Consider the following 14,994-nt stretch of genomic DNA (forward strand, 5'->3'; position numbering starts at 1 on the left):
CAGCCTGGCACTTCTTGCCTGCACTAAATTCACTGTTATTTTTTTAAAGATTGAAACAAAGAAAAGCACTGAGCATCTCTCTGGCTTGTAGAAAAAGAGTGAGGTAGAGTCTATGTGTACATATGTAGTGGTAGCGCAGGGGCAAGTACATGCTTGCTCACTCACTCTATTGCCCTCCCACCAGAATCCTAGGTCAGAATTAAAATACCCCAGATTTCCTCCCTCACATGATGAATCCCTTATGATTAATTATGGTAGGACCACAATTCCCAGGGATTTTCTGTTCATGCCATCATGTCTGCAGACAAGCAAATTTCACTTTCCTAAGGCCTCTACTATTGGGGTTGACAAGAGCAACTCAAGACCAGCTGAGTACTCTTGGCTGGGGTGTATCTGCTTGAGCTCTCTGGTGGATGCTCAACTGGTTTGAACTGGGATTTTCTAACATGTCCAGTGCCCCTTCTTTGTTTCCTTGCCCCTCTTCAGAATGGGCAGGTCTAAACTGGGAAAATAGGCAATGGTTAAAAATGCGTTAGCTAACATGCTTGAACTATCATGGTTTTCAATACAACCTACTTCCTAGTCTAGATAGGGTGGGTTAATGTCATATCCCCATATTCCTTTATTCCCTCAGATATAGGCTTTAAAGTGGGTAAATTGCTCTATTGTATAGTAAGCAGGGCTGTGGGTGCGTTTTCCAGCAACATGCCTTTTGGTTTACATTATTCACCTTCTCTCAAAGCCTTGAGACAGAAGCAGTTGCGGACCCTAGGCTCCTCAGAGAGCCACAATTTGTATCTAATGCTGGAAGAGCTGTACAGCATATTTAGCTGATGGCCTCCTTTCACGCTATGCCCTTAGCAGCACATTCTGAGGTGGCACCTCATTATATTGGGTTGCTGTAAGTCTACAGCATTTGCCCTATTCCTAGAGTAGCATTTTGGTGGGAGTCACTTAAAGCTCACATTGGAAATACAGAAAGTAGCATTGATGGCAATGTTTTCATTGCAAAGAGTTTGCCAAGAAAGTACAAGGACAAAGTATTGCTAGCTGCTCTCTTGCACCAGGTGCTAAATACACAACAGGTGAGCAGTGATCCTGAGGGTCACTTTACTGCACCCAACCCTGCAATGGCTGAGAGTTACATGGATACATACTTCAATATTATTTTTATTACACTACGTGGATACCTAATCGGGGCTTATAAATGACAAGCTCTGAAAATACTGTATACAGAGTAGGGTATTAGAAGGTGTGCAGTATTGTATACAGTGCTGAGTTGGAAGGTCTGGCATTTGTGTACACTGTGGTATTGGAAGGTATAATATACTGTATCGTACACAGTGAGGTATTGAAATGTATGGCATATTGTTGCATTTTGAACGCTAGCAGTATAATTAGTCTGTTGTAATTCAACCGACTCCAGTGAAATCACACCGGGGTAAAATTGGCCTAGTAGATGTACATCTTTTTCTGTAATGCTGCAAAAATATCTTATGGCTAACATAGTTCCAGAAATCCTCAGCAAACATACAGTTAGTTATTGTTTATTCCCTGCACTTTAGCGTAAGGAAAACTAAAATGAAAAGGAAAATTTAAGGCTTAAGCCATAAAACAAGCACGTCAAATGTATAACTGAAGTGACTGAGCAACACAATAGGTCTCCTACTGGAACTGTGCACGTGCTGTCCTTACCTTTGCAAAGCACATTTCGAATGTGTCTCTTGAGAAGGTAAAATAAAAGGTCTATTTTAAATATATATACCGGGTGCCATTTAATTACACCAAATGGTACCCTGGCAGACAGTCAGCAATTCCGCAATCTATTGTTGTTGAGTGTTATGAGAAAACAATGCAAAAAACCCTAATAAATAATCCTCATAATAAATAACATGGCCCTTTAGCCAGATAGTAGCTTGTTCATAGGAGTGCAGCAGGCAGTAGAACAAGCCCTGCTAATAGACACTGAGTGGGACACACCACTGAATCACACTGTTCAGCAAATTAGCGAGTAAGAGAAAGTTACTCACCTTGCAGTGTGTCCCTGTGGGTGCTCCATTCTAGGTGACGGTGCGTCCTGGCGCCGTTGATTGGAGATTTTCTGTAGCAGTGCCTGGTCGGGACACACGCACTCGGCATCTCCTGCCTCACTGGAATCTTCTTGAGTGTGTGCATCCCGCACCCTCCTCAGTTCCTTCTCTACCGTGGAGAATCATACTAGTACTCCAAAGTAGAGGGGAGGAGGGTAGGGAGTGGAGCACCCACAGGGACACACATCTCGAAGAACCTCAGTAACTGTCTCTCCTTCTTCGAGTGCTGTCCCTGGGGGTGCTCCACTCTAGGTGAATGTGTGGCAGTACTATGGTTGGTGGAATTCTGGAGATGCGGCAGTGAGTACTGTAGATAGTACTGTATGGCCTACTATGGCGTCTGCCATGGTATCTTGTGTGATAGCATAGTGTTTGGCAAACGTGTATTCAGATGACTGTGTAACCGCTTTACAGATGTCAGAAATGGGTATGTTATGAAGGAAGGCAACGGTTGTCGACATAGCTCGAGTGGAATGATTTCTAATGCCTTCGGGTGGTTAAATATTTTGAATACGGTAAGAGGATCTGATGCACTCAGAGATCCACTTGGACAGACATTGCTTAGAGATAGCTGTACCTTTCGATCTTTCGGTGGTGGAGACAAAGTCGTGGATATTTGCGAAATGGGTTAGTCCTGTCTAAATAAAAGGTGATTGTTTGTCTAACGTCAAGAATGTGCAGGATTGCCTCATGTGGATTCTTGTGAAGTTTGGGATAGAAAGTAGGCAAATATATAGGTTGGTTAAGGTGGATATCACCTTAGGGAGAAATTTAGGATGTGGTCTCAGAGTGAGTGTCTTTGGAGAAGATTGCGTAGGGATGATGGGCCATCAGGGCGCTTATTTCACCTACTCTCCTTGCTGATGTTATTGTAACTAAGAAAGCTACCTTCATGGACATATGGAGAAGAGAGGAGGCAGCCAAGGGCTCGAATGGAGGTTTCATGAGAGCATGAAGAACAAGGTTAAGATTCCATGTAGCTGCCATTGGGTAAATTTCAGGGTAGAGATTTTGCAGGCCCGTGAGAAATCGTTTTATGGTGGCGTGGGTGAAGAGTGAATAACCTAACAGGTCGTGGAAGGTGATGAACGCTGCCAGGTGTACCTTGATGGAGCTTAGTGAAAGTCCATCCTGTTTTAGTTTCAGGAGGTAGTCTAGAATGTTAGAGAGAGTCACTGTATTGGGCATTAAGTGACTACGTGAGCACCAGAGAGCGAAACACTTCCACTTCTGCAAGTAGGTTTTACGAGTGGAGTCTTTTCTACTGTGCAGGAGGACGTATTGGACTTGCTCGGAACAGGCTAGCTCATGGGTTTGGAACCATGAAGGAACCAGGCTGTGAGGTGGAGCTTTTGGCGCTGGAGGTGAAGAACCTGTCCGTTGTCCTGGGAAAGGAGATCTGGCCTGTCGGGGAGATACCATGGATGACGGGAAGACATGCAGAGTAGGTAAGGATACCACATCTGTCTCGGCCATGTCAGGGCAATAAGTATGACCCGGACCTTGTCATTTATGATCTTCCGAAGAACGCTGTGGAGCAGAGGGATTGGTGGGAAGGGGTACAGGAGAAAGTTGCTCCACGAGACGAAGAACGTGTCTCCTAGGGATGCAGTCCCGAGTCCCACTCTGGAGCAAAACAGGCGACATTTTTGATTCTGGGTTGTGGAAAAGAGGTCTATTGATGGGGTGCCCTAGAAGCAGAAGAGCTGTTGAAGTTTTGCGGGGGTGCAGCTCCCGTTCGTGTTCTGTTTAGAAGTGCCTGCTGAGTGCGTCGGCAGTAGCATTGTGGCAACCTGGTAGGTAGGAAGTGATAATCTGTATTTGATGTTGTGTGCACCAATTCCATAGTCAGATGGCTTCCATGCAAAGGGAATGTGATCGGGCTCCCCCTTGTCTGCTGATGTAGTACATACATGCTATGTTGTCTGTTAAGACCCGAATAGATTTATTCCTTATGAGAGGAAGAAAGTAAAGGCACACTCATCTCACTGCTCTGAGCTCTAAGAGATTTATGTGTAGGTGCGTCTCTGATGCGGACCACCAGCCTTGTGCCCTGTGTCCCTCTAGATGCGCTCCACAACTGATTAGGGAAGCGTCCGTGGTAAGCATGAGCGTTGGGGATCGTTGCTGGAAGGAAATCCCCATGCAGAGGTTCTCTGGTCTTGTCCACCAATGTAGGGAAGCTAGAACATTGAGAGGAGGAGTTAACAGCATTCCTAAGGTATGTCTGTTGGGTTTGAAATTGGAATTGAGCCAGCCCTGAAGACATCTCATGTGTAGCCTGGCGTACCAAACCACGAAGGTGGTGGCTGCCATGTGACCAAGGAGCTGTAGACAGATTCTTGCTTGTGTCCTGAGACAAATAGAGACTGTGCGTATGAGCTGTGTGATAGCAAAGAATCTGTGATATGGGAGCAAGGCCCTGCTCTGGATTGAGCTGAGATGAGCTCCAATGAACTTGATCTGTTTTGTAAGTGTCAGGGTGGATTTTTGGATGTTTATTTGGAGGCCTAGACTGTTAAAGAGGGAGATGGCCAAACGGGTAGCTTGAAGTGCCTCGCCATTGGAGTCGCTCTTCATGAGGCAATAGCCCAGGTAAGGGAACAGAATGAGCCCATGTTTGCGGAGGTGAGCCATGACCATGGCTAGAGTCTTGGAAAAAACTCTCAGCGCTGTGGAGAGTCGGAAAGGAAGAACTCTGTATTGAAAATAGTCGTGACCGATTGTGAATCGTAGGAAGAGTCTGTGAGCTGGATGAATTGATACATGAAAATAAGCGTACTGGAGGTTGAGGGCTGTGAACCAGTCCCCTTGATCCAGTGCAGGAATTAATGTGCCCAGTGTGATCATCTTGAATCTTTGTATTCTCACGAATCTGTTCAGTTCGTGTAGCTCTAGTATAGGCCTCCATCTCCCGGTCCTTTCCTGAGTCAGAAAGTAATGGGAGTAGAAATCTTTCCCTTGATGTTGCATTGGCACAGGTTCCACAACACCTAGTTGTAGAAGGTGCACCACTTCTGTGCGAAGTAAACGCCCATGAGAAGGGTCCCTGAAGAGGGACTGGGAAGGGGAAAGGGTAGGAGGGTAGGATATAAATGGGATAGAGTAATCGGACTGAACTATTTCGAGGACCCAGCAGTCCTGTGTAATCCGCTGGCAGGTATGTTGGAAACTCTGGAGGCGATGGCCATATGGGCAAATAGACGGTGGAATCAAGGGGTGGTCGTGCAGACCCTCAATCAACATTTCAAAATTATTGTTTATTCCCTGATGGACAGAAGCTGGTTGCCTGAGTTTGATTTTGTCTGTGCTTGGGGGGTCTAGTTGTGTCGTGTGGTCTGGGTTGAGGACGATAATACTGTTGTGTACGTGGTCTTTGGTATGGTTGTTTCCTGGGAAGAGCTGGGTGAATTCCCAGAGAGTGTGCAGTGTCACTCTAGAATCTTTCATGGTGTGAAGGAGTTAATCAGTTTGTCTGGAGAAAAGTTTGTCATTATCAAAGGAGATGTCCTCCTCTTTGGTCTGCAGTTCTTTAGGGATGCTGGATGCAGAGAGCCATGAAGATCTCCGCATAACCACAGCAGTTGCAGTAGTAAGGGCTGCTGTATCCACTGTGTCTAGAGATGCCTGTAGGGCTGTTCTGGAAATCAGTTGGCCCTTAGTCAGGATTCATTTGAAGTTTGCTCTCCTATCCTCTGGAATGTAGGATGCAAATTCAAAAAGTTTATTGTAATTATCAAAGTCGTAGCTGGTGAGGAGGGCAAAATAGTTTGCAATTCTGAATTGTAGAGTGGACGACGAATAAACCTTGCGACCCAAGACACTAAGGCTTCTAAGGTCCTTGTCTTGCGGGGTGGGCTGATATTGTGACTGTTTTGTCCTCTGTGCGACTGCATCCATGGTAAGAGAGTTCAGTGGTGGATGAGAAAATAGAAAGTCAGCATCCTTAGCAGGGACATAGTATTCACGTTTAGCCTTTTTGCAAGTTGGTACTAAAGAAGCTGGGGTTTGCCAGAGAGTGTCAGCTGGTTCCAGGAGCGCTTCGTTTATAGGGAGTACAATCTTTGAGGGCACAGACAGTTGAAGCATTCTGAGGAGTCTGTCTTGTGTCTCCTGAACCTCTTCTAAGGGGATATCTTGACTGAGTACCACTCTCCCTGAAAAATTCTTGAAATTGTTTACAGTCATCCACATTCTGTGGAGGTGGAGGGAAGAGGGCTCCATCCAGGGCTGATGGAGAGTTAGGGGTCGGTGAGTCAGGATATGGTGCGAAGCTTGCAGTTTCAGGAGGGGGCTCAGGCACCCTAGAAGTGGACGGAGCTGGAGATTGAGGCACAGAAGGAAGAGGATTTACAGGAGGATGTGGCCAAGGGTACCACTGAGGCCACGGCATAGGGTAGGAGAACCTAGCTGCCGCCCATGGGAGGGGCAAAGTAAGGAAACTGAGGCTGGTGGCCTTGAGCCATGACCTGATGTGAAGAGGTTCTGGTGATGGAGGAGCAGGAGGGAGAACACTGCCTGCTACTGTATATCGACTTCACTGTCAGTAAAGGTAGCCAGTTCAGGTGGAGAGAGCAGCTGTTCAAAAAGTGAGCCCTATGCATCTAGGAGCGGAGAGTTAGGCTCAGGTGGCACTGAGAGGTCACACAGAGAGAAACTGTTGCTCCTGCTCCCCGGGCTGCGCTGAGCCTGCTCTGTGCTCTAGCACACTGAGAGAAAGTGAAAGTGACAGCGGTACCGTGGACTGCTTGGAGGTGCCCTGCAGAGGGTCTGCTGCTGGTGCCCAAGTGGAAGACAGGCTCGGTGCCGATGTTCTTCTCGGTGCAGAGGAGGAGTATGTTGTCGCACCACATCTGTTTTTGGTGCCAAGGAGTGCGCTGTCGGCACGACGGCTGTGTTCGGTGCCAAGGAGGAGTGTGCTGTTGGCACCGCGTCCGTTTTCAGTGCCAAAGGGACCGGTGCCATGGGAACCTTCCCAGCACGGGAGGTCGGGTCCCTGCCTCTGAGCTCTGTTGGAGCAGCGGTTAAGGCATTAGAAGAGGCTGAGGCACCTGCCTCTGGTGCTGTCAGCACAGAGGGTAGGGATCTCACGGGAGATCCACTACCCTTATTAAAGTCTCTCCTCTGAGACTGTTGTGCTTCTTGCCTCTGATCCAGGGAAGTTGAAGCAATGCTCCCAACTGGTTCAGATCTGGCCGGGAAGCGTGGGAGCGGGTTTAACTTTCCCTGTCTCCGAAAGTGGCTGTAGGGATTTTTCCATTAGAAGCATTTTAAGCCACAGGTACCTGTCACGCCGAGCCCTAGATTTGAGGGTCGCGCAATGGAGGCACCTCGCGGGGACGTGAGTTTCTCCGAGGCACTTCACACAACATGAGTGCCCATCTGACCGTGGCATGGAGCCCTGACAGGAAATGCACCTTTTGAATCCTGAAGCGCCTAGCATTATGAATTAGAAATGGCAGGGGAGAGTGTCTCAACAGGAGACAAGCCTGAGGCGATTTTTTTTTTAAACTAAGTAACTAACAACTGGGATGTAACTAATATCTATTTCTGTGTGTTTTGTTACTATTTCCTATAGAGACCAGGGAAGAAAAGCAGCACTGACCCCGAGTCCTGTCTTCAGCAAGGACAGTTGAGAAGGAACTGAGGAGGGTGCAGGAAGCACGCACTCAGGAAGTTTCCAGTGAGGCGGGAGATACCGAGTGCGTGTGTCCTGACCAGGCACTGCTACCGAAAATCTCCGATCAACGGCGCTGGGACGCACCATCACCTAGAGTGGAGCACCCACAGGGACAGCACTCGAAGTAGTAGCAAACCAATCCAATAATCATAAAAAAGCATGACTAGTGCCTGACAAACGTACTTCATTCATTTATTTGTCAAGTGCAATTTTAATTATAATAATAGGTCCTAGTATGGCAGTAAGTGTTTTGTACTGTGGGGAGTAAAAGGCTTTAAAAGCAGTGAGATGAGAGCATCCAACAGTGAGATGTCTGCTAAAAGTGAGGAGAAATCTGTTTTTTGGTTTTTTTTTATGGCAGTGAGTGAAGTGTGGATTAGCGAGTTTGTACTGTAGTTACCAAAAGCTGGGCTGCTAAGGAGAACCTGGTGTCTGGTGGAGAGATGTAACAGACCTGCTCTGCTCCCAAAGACAAACAGAAAGTAGCAGATCAGTGGTGACAGAGGAAGTAAACCTGGTCTAAGATGATCACACTATTATCCGTCCCAGGTATTACAGACCTAAAGGGATAGTTCTCTGCTTATGCAGCACAGAGTGAACTTGAAACAGACAAAGGAATCTCCCCACTTGCAGTGATGGTGCTGCTGCCTTCTGCATCTCCCATCTACTGCGCTGGAACCTAGTGTGTGGCATAAGGTAAAGCAAAGGCTTCTTGGAGGCAAGGAGGAGACAGAGCATGTGAGGGAAGGGGAGGAGGCAGAGCTAAGCTCTGCTATACCCAGTTCTCAGCCGGCTTAAAGTCCTTAGGGGATCTTTCCACTTGAGCACAGTGGAGAATTAAGCCCAAATCTCGGACACAGACCAGAGTAATAGATCACTGAAATAAGGGTCTTGGCCTGGTATCCCCATTTATACAGCTGTTGTTACAGGAAAACAGTCTCTTACATTTTAGCCCATGGCTGGTCTTTTTAAACAAGTAATACAGAAGTAAAGGTGGATCAGCTGTCTTACTGGTTTGATGGGAATATAGCAGCTCAAGGGCACAACATTCTCATTCACTTTAGCAGGGTTCAAAGCCAGCTAGATAACAAATCAATGACATATTTTTGTGCACTGAGTGTCTGAGCAAGACCTTGCTAATTTGCTTCTAAGTCCCCATTCTATTGTCCAATTTGCTGGGTGCTTTCCCGGGAGAAACTCTGCCTAGCAATGCACTTCACTGCCTGCTTGCATGCTGTGAGATAATATATGTCTCTTGGCAGCCATCTTCCACTGAATTTCTCTAAACCACAAAGTGCAGGTAGAACGACCGTATCTCTGAGCAGCTACAGGAATTTTTCTGTAAACTCATTGGAGGGCTAAGCTGCTACTATAATTCAGAGTTTTCACCCTAATGGCAACGCTTGCATTCCGTTCTGTTCAACGGTCTGCTTGCACCTTTGTCACTAGAATCAGGAAAATTCCTTGACACTGCCTATGAAATTAATGTGCATCTAATGTGTTAATATACATTTGTTAACTTAGTGCTTGGGAATGCGACGAGGGATAGGACTTCACTCCAAACAATGTTTTTTATTAAACTAAAGATAGAAAAACAATCCATCAAAACCTCACTTGGTTTGGTTGTAATTATAAAGCTGTATGCGGTTGTGCTGGCATTGTGTTGGGCTTATATTTATTCACAAGGCTGATTCTAGCACTTCATTCTAGGGTAGCAGTAACCACACCAAAGAAGCAAATGACAGAATGCATAAGAATTTCTGTGAGCGCCTAAATGCTAGCCATATATTAGGACAACTTTAAGATTTTTAATGCATGTACGAAATATACAATCACAGTTTTCTTCATGTGTAGCTCTCTTTTAGAACAGTCTCTTTCTGCTAGTATTGTAAAACAGGACATCAAAAGTACTGCTAGAAACCAAAACTCCTTTGTCTCGTGAGTTCTTGCCTTGAACCCTACTGCATACCACCATAATTCTTAAATTGTGCCCTCTTACTATCAGCGTTACTAGCTGCCTATAGTAACGATACACTAAGGGTATGCCCACACTTGCAGAGTTTTTGCGCTGTAAGTTTCACGGGTGAAAGTAAAGCACTGGTTTGAGTACTCACTTAATTCCTTGGGTGTCAAAGAGTGATTACATTTGCAGCACTTCCATCACCGATGAGAGTAGCACTCTAGGGCAGCTATCTCACAGCGCAGCTCTCTCCAATTTGACGATAGGTCTTCTGGGAAGGGTAGGAGGTGATCATAGGGCATTCTGGGTCTCTGCACAGCCTCCTCTCCCCAAACACTGATAAGCTCCAATAGCTCAGCATTGCTCCAAGCAGGGGATTGTTTGCTCCGTGGAGCAGGCATTGTCACCTGGCCAGATAATAAGTGAGCACTTGCCAAGAAAACAGACAGGGGAGTTTCAAAGTTCCAGGGGCTTTGAGGGGGGAGGAGGGGGGGCATCTGTTTACCTGGAGTCAGAGCAGCAGAGCTGCTGGCTAGAGTGATCACCTAGGCCAGGGGTCGGCAACCTTTCAGAAGTGCTGTGCCAAGTCTTCATTTATTCACTCTAATTTAAGGTTTTGCGTGCCAGTAATACATTTTAACGTTTTTAGATGGTCTCTTTCTATAAGTTTATAATATATAACTAAACTATTGTATGTAAAGCAAGATAAGATTTTTAAAATGTTTAAGCAGTTTCATTTAAAATTAAATTAAAATGCAGAGCCTCCCAGACTGGCGGCCAGGATCCAGGCAGCGAGAGTGCCACTAAAATCAGCTTACATGTAATAGGCTGCCTACCCCTAACCTAAGCACTGTGGGATATCCTCTACAGGCTAAAAGCTGTGTAAACAAGAACGTGTCTTCACTTGCACATGACTGCAAAGGCATCACCAGTAAGAGCTATATGCCTCTCGTGGAGGTGGCTTTCGTTTTGCGGTGAAACTTCTGAGTTTCACCACAAAATGTCATTGGCAAGCGCAGATGCTTCCATGCTTTTTATGCAAAAAAGGGACTTATTCTCCGCTTTAAATGGCAAGTGTAGACACACCCTAAATCCTAATCAAAATAACCCACCTAGAAAGGGATACTGACTGAACAATCTAGGCAACTTTTCTCCACCCTATACGCCTTTGTTCCAAAGATGCAGCCTCAGTCAATCTAGAAGTGGTTAGGCTGCACTTAACATTAATTGCAGAGGAGGAAGAAGTATAACATGCAAGTCAAGAAGCTCGCTCTCTCACTCCTTTTCTCAAAACCCATTTCTTTCCAGATTTCTGAAATGCTACTGCAGTTCACACACTTGTAAAAATGTCCTTACTTTGTTCTCATGCTGAGAGTCTCCCAGTGTCCTTCATTTGCCAAAATGCTGTGCCATGACTTGTACGGTCTCTGTCTATAAAGTATAAACTTTTCAGGCCCGGGAATGTGTCTCCACCCACAGATCTGCTCTTGTCCCTATTGACATCAATAGGAAAACTCCCAATGATGTTAATAGAGGCTGCATCAAACCCTTCTGCCTGTGCTCAAGATGCTTTCCCCTTTACCCCCTAGCACTATTTGTCCCTTGTCAAGATTAAGCATCAACTTCTTTTACCTCAACCAATCCCAGCCAGGCAAATGGAAAGCAAGAAGATAATGCATTATCTGGGTCAGAATGTTATTTTCAAAAAGTTCAAAATTTAAACATACAAGTATTTTGCAGAAAATGTTCCATTTTTCAACCAGTTCTGTTATTCAGCTTTTATGTGACATCCAAAATGTTTGAACTGCTTTATAGAACAAAAAGACAAACCCAATGTTATAAAGTTTCAATTTACATTTACAATGCAAACATATTCAGATAAGCCCATACACCAAAGGGCAAGGGCAACAATAATCAAGTCATATGGTTGCACAGGTTGGGCAGCCAAGTATCTTAATGGTCAATGTAAACAAACTGTCTCGTGACCTGCCAGAGGATTACCCTGACAGGCCACGTGGCTCGCAGGCCGCAGGTTGCCCACCACTGCTGTATAGACTCATGTGCGACACTGCACTCCATATTCTTCATAGCAATATTATGATATGATGACATAATGATGATGCATTTTATGCAAGATAAGTCACGTAAGGAGTCACTGCAAAAGTTATGATTTGCTGAATGATTATCCTATTTGTATGAATGTATCATTTTTCTATCTGAAGTTATGAATATTGACTATGTATCTGTATTTCAAATATAGCTACACCTGGGTAACATCCACTAGACAAGATGCTTTCAGTCTAGATAGTGAGTGGGCAGGGGTGGCTCCATGCACCAGCACACCAAGTGTGTGCTTGGGGCGGCAAGCCGCGGGGGGGCGCTCTGCCGGTCGCGGGACCAGGGACCTCTCGCAGGCAAGCTGCCAAAGGCAGCCTGCCTACCGTGCTTGGGGCAGCAAAATGCCTAGAGCCACCCCTGTGAGTGGGGAAGGGCCCATTTAGCACAATGAGCCATTAGGGAAAAAAACAGGCCTTAGGAGAAGCTTCTCCCCCACCTGGTGATGACCCTTCCTGAGAAAGCTCCAAACAGCTTGTGAGTAATGGCAGCTATGACTCTACAAGGACATGTGATCAGACCACATAATGCTGGACTCCATCTTGGGATGTCATTTATTTTTGCACAGACTGGTCTGGAAACCAAACTTGGAAACAAAGGGTTCCTGCCATATGCAAAAGCTATATAAGGGAGGGAGTGACATCACTTGGTGTTCTTCACTCTCCACACAAGACAACTCCTGGAAACACCTGAGGGAGCAAAGACTGAACAGGGGGAAGTGCTGGACCAAGGCTAAAGGGATTTCTAGCCTGTGAATGAAACACCTGAGGGTTCCAAGCTATAAAGCAAGTGCAGCTTGCTCCTTAAGAATCTGCAGCCTGCTTCTATCATCTCTTAGGGTGAGAATCTGTCAATTCATATCCAATCTATTTAGTATATTAAGCTTAGTTTGCATTTTTTGGTGATTTGCTAGATAATCTGTTTTGATCTATTTACTATCAATAGTCCCTTAAAATCTATCTTTTGTAGTTAATACTCTTGTTTTTACTTTATCTAAAACAGTGAGTTGGAGTGAAGCATGTGGGAATCATAGTTCAGGGGCAAAGGTGTTGCATATTCTTCGCCACACTGAGGGAGAGCACGAACTTTCTGAGCTTACGCTGCATAGTTCCTTGTGCAGCGCAAGACCATTTAATTTTGCGTTTATACTCCAAAAGGGGTGAGTGCCTGGGGAACTGGGAGTTACCTTAGCTGTACCCTTTCTATTGTTGGTTCACTGCAGGAGCTGGACAGAGAGCCTGCATGTAATTGCAGCTGGGTGTGGCCCTACCTGTATGGTGAAAGTGCAGGCTGGAGGGCTCTGCAGCTTGTCACAGCAGTAGTGTGAGAGAGGGAGCCCAGGCTGGTGGGTCGGGGGCTCAGTGGTACCCCAGTTCCAGGTGGCACCCTGGAGGGAACTCGTAACATCATGTTTTTAGCACTGGATCTACAGTTCGGTCTTTGGTGTTGGACAAGATGTACATTTGTACAGTGCCTAGCACAATGGGGACCTTAGCCCATGACCTTAGCCCACAACAACAAATAAGATGATCTAGGCAAAGCTATGAATCCCTTAAAAGGAACTAAATAGTGAAGATATCAAAAAAGGGGGAAAAAAACTGATTCCACTGAAAAGAAGGAAATTAAGAGTTCTGATCACTTCTGCACTCAGCTGTTTGGCACTAAAACACGGTATGTTATTGTAGGACACGGAATAGAGTCAGTTAACACAAGATTGATTTAGCCAGCCAAAAAGCCCAGTCACTTTATGTTAGAGCAGATAAAAGAAAACCTTTTATCCTCCCACAAAATGTATTAATGTTCCAGTGCATACCAGCTGTTTAAAAGAATTAAGACAGTCACAAGATAACTCCAGCAATGTACAAAATCATATTAACTGATGAGAGGGTAAAAGCATCTTTTTTCATCAAGAAAATCTTGAAAAGGCCTTTTGGTTGGTATGTTTTTTTGCTGAAGAGAGGGATCAAATGTAGTATCACCATTCTACAGTCTGATCAAACAGAGTAGGGTTGTATATAAGTACAGTTCTCAAGCTAAAAAAGTCAATAGAACTTTTTTGGGTGGTATTACAGGAAACTCGGGTGTAACTCAGAGATCCAGTAGGCTGCAGAAGGGTAGGGTTGAGGTGACTCCCATTAAATTAATTTGGAGTGGGGTTAGGCTGAGAGGGCATTTGGTTCCAGACTCTCTTCTTGGTCCTATTGAAGTCAATGAAAAGACTCACACTAACTTCACTGGGAGAAGTTTGCTACATAAAAAGGCCTCATCCAGATTAGGCAGGTAAGTGACATAGTAGAATCCACTGAACTGAATATTACCTCTGGGTTTTAGGACCTGATAACTATGGTCTGCAACAATAAAAGGCACATTCTGTAAGAGATAGCATAGCTAATCTTGGTTCATGTCATTAGACCATCCCCTAATGCCTTTGTCTTCTGAAAATACAAATAATGTCTATTCAATCAAAATGGTTCCTTTTTCAGATATTAAAAGTTTTAACGTAATAAAAATAAAAATATGACAAGAGGCAGCAGTGACTGGCCTTGACAGTCTGACATAGAACATCAAGCCACTAGAGAAGGGGACAAGTTGGAAATTTGACCTGTCGTCTGCTTTCTACGGTTTGATTGACAATGATTAAATGTTTTGATGAAGAGAGATTTTTCCTCTCTGCAGCAGTCAGTGGGCTCTGCCTCAATCTTGGTGTGAGGCACGGAAAACACATGGTCTCACACCTAGCATTAGGACCCAGAAGTAATTTCTGCTAGAGAATTGAAATTTCACCTTAACTGAAAGAATCGTTTCTCAAAGGAAGAAAATGTTAAAGCTTATAGATTTAAAAAAGCCATCTTTCCTAACATCACAGTGTGCCCCATAAATTTTGTATTCTTCTCAGCTGAGGAGACTTATGGGCCTAGTCCACTGAAAGGCCCGAAGTCCATTTTAGTGAGAAAAAGGTCAGAGGATCAGCCAAAGAAACAGAAAATTACCTATTTTCAAAGTATTTATACACTGCCAAATATGGTGAAAATCACTTACCTGCATATTTTGTGGTGTTTGATTCATCCATGGACCAGAAGCAGTAATCAAAGGCAAACACCTGCATAAGAGCATAAAAGACAAATGAAGAGTTTGCAACACACAAGACA

At 45.0% G+C, this 14,994-nt stretch overlaps 1 protein-coding gene across 8 annotated transcripts in view; it reads right to left on the bottom strand.

Moving 5' to 3' along the window:
* The window catches only part of KIF13A (kinesin family member 13A), a 129,383-nt gene that overhangs the window by 108,503 nt on the left and 5,886 nt on the right, over window positions 1-14,994 (bottom strand). For all 8 annotated transcript variants that reach the window (XM_050941564.1, XM_050941567.1, XM_050941570.1 and 5 more), the window contains exon 2: window positions 14,885-14,945. In XM_050941564.1, coding sequence (XP_050797521.1) covers window positions 14,885-14,945 — 61 coding nt within the window. The remainder of the gene's footprint in view (window positions 1-14,884; window positions 14,946-14,994) is intronic.

This window comes from Gopherus flavomarginatus, chromosome 2 (genome assembly GCF_025201925.1).
Source record: "Gopherus flavomarginatus isolate rGopFla2 chromosome 2, rGopFla2.mat.asm, whole genome shotgun sequence".
NCBI lineage: Eukaryota > Metazoa > Chordata > Testudines > Testudinidae > Gopherus > Gopherus flavomarginatus.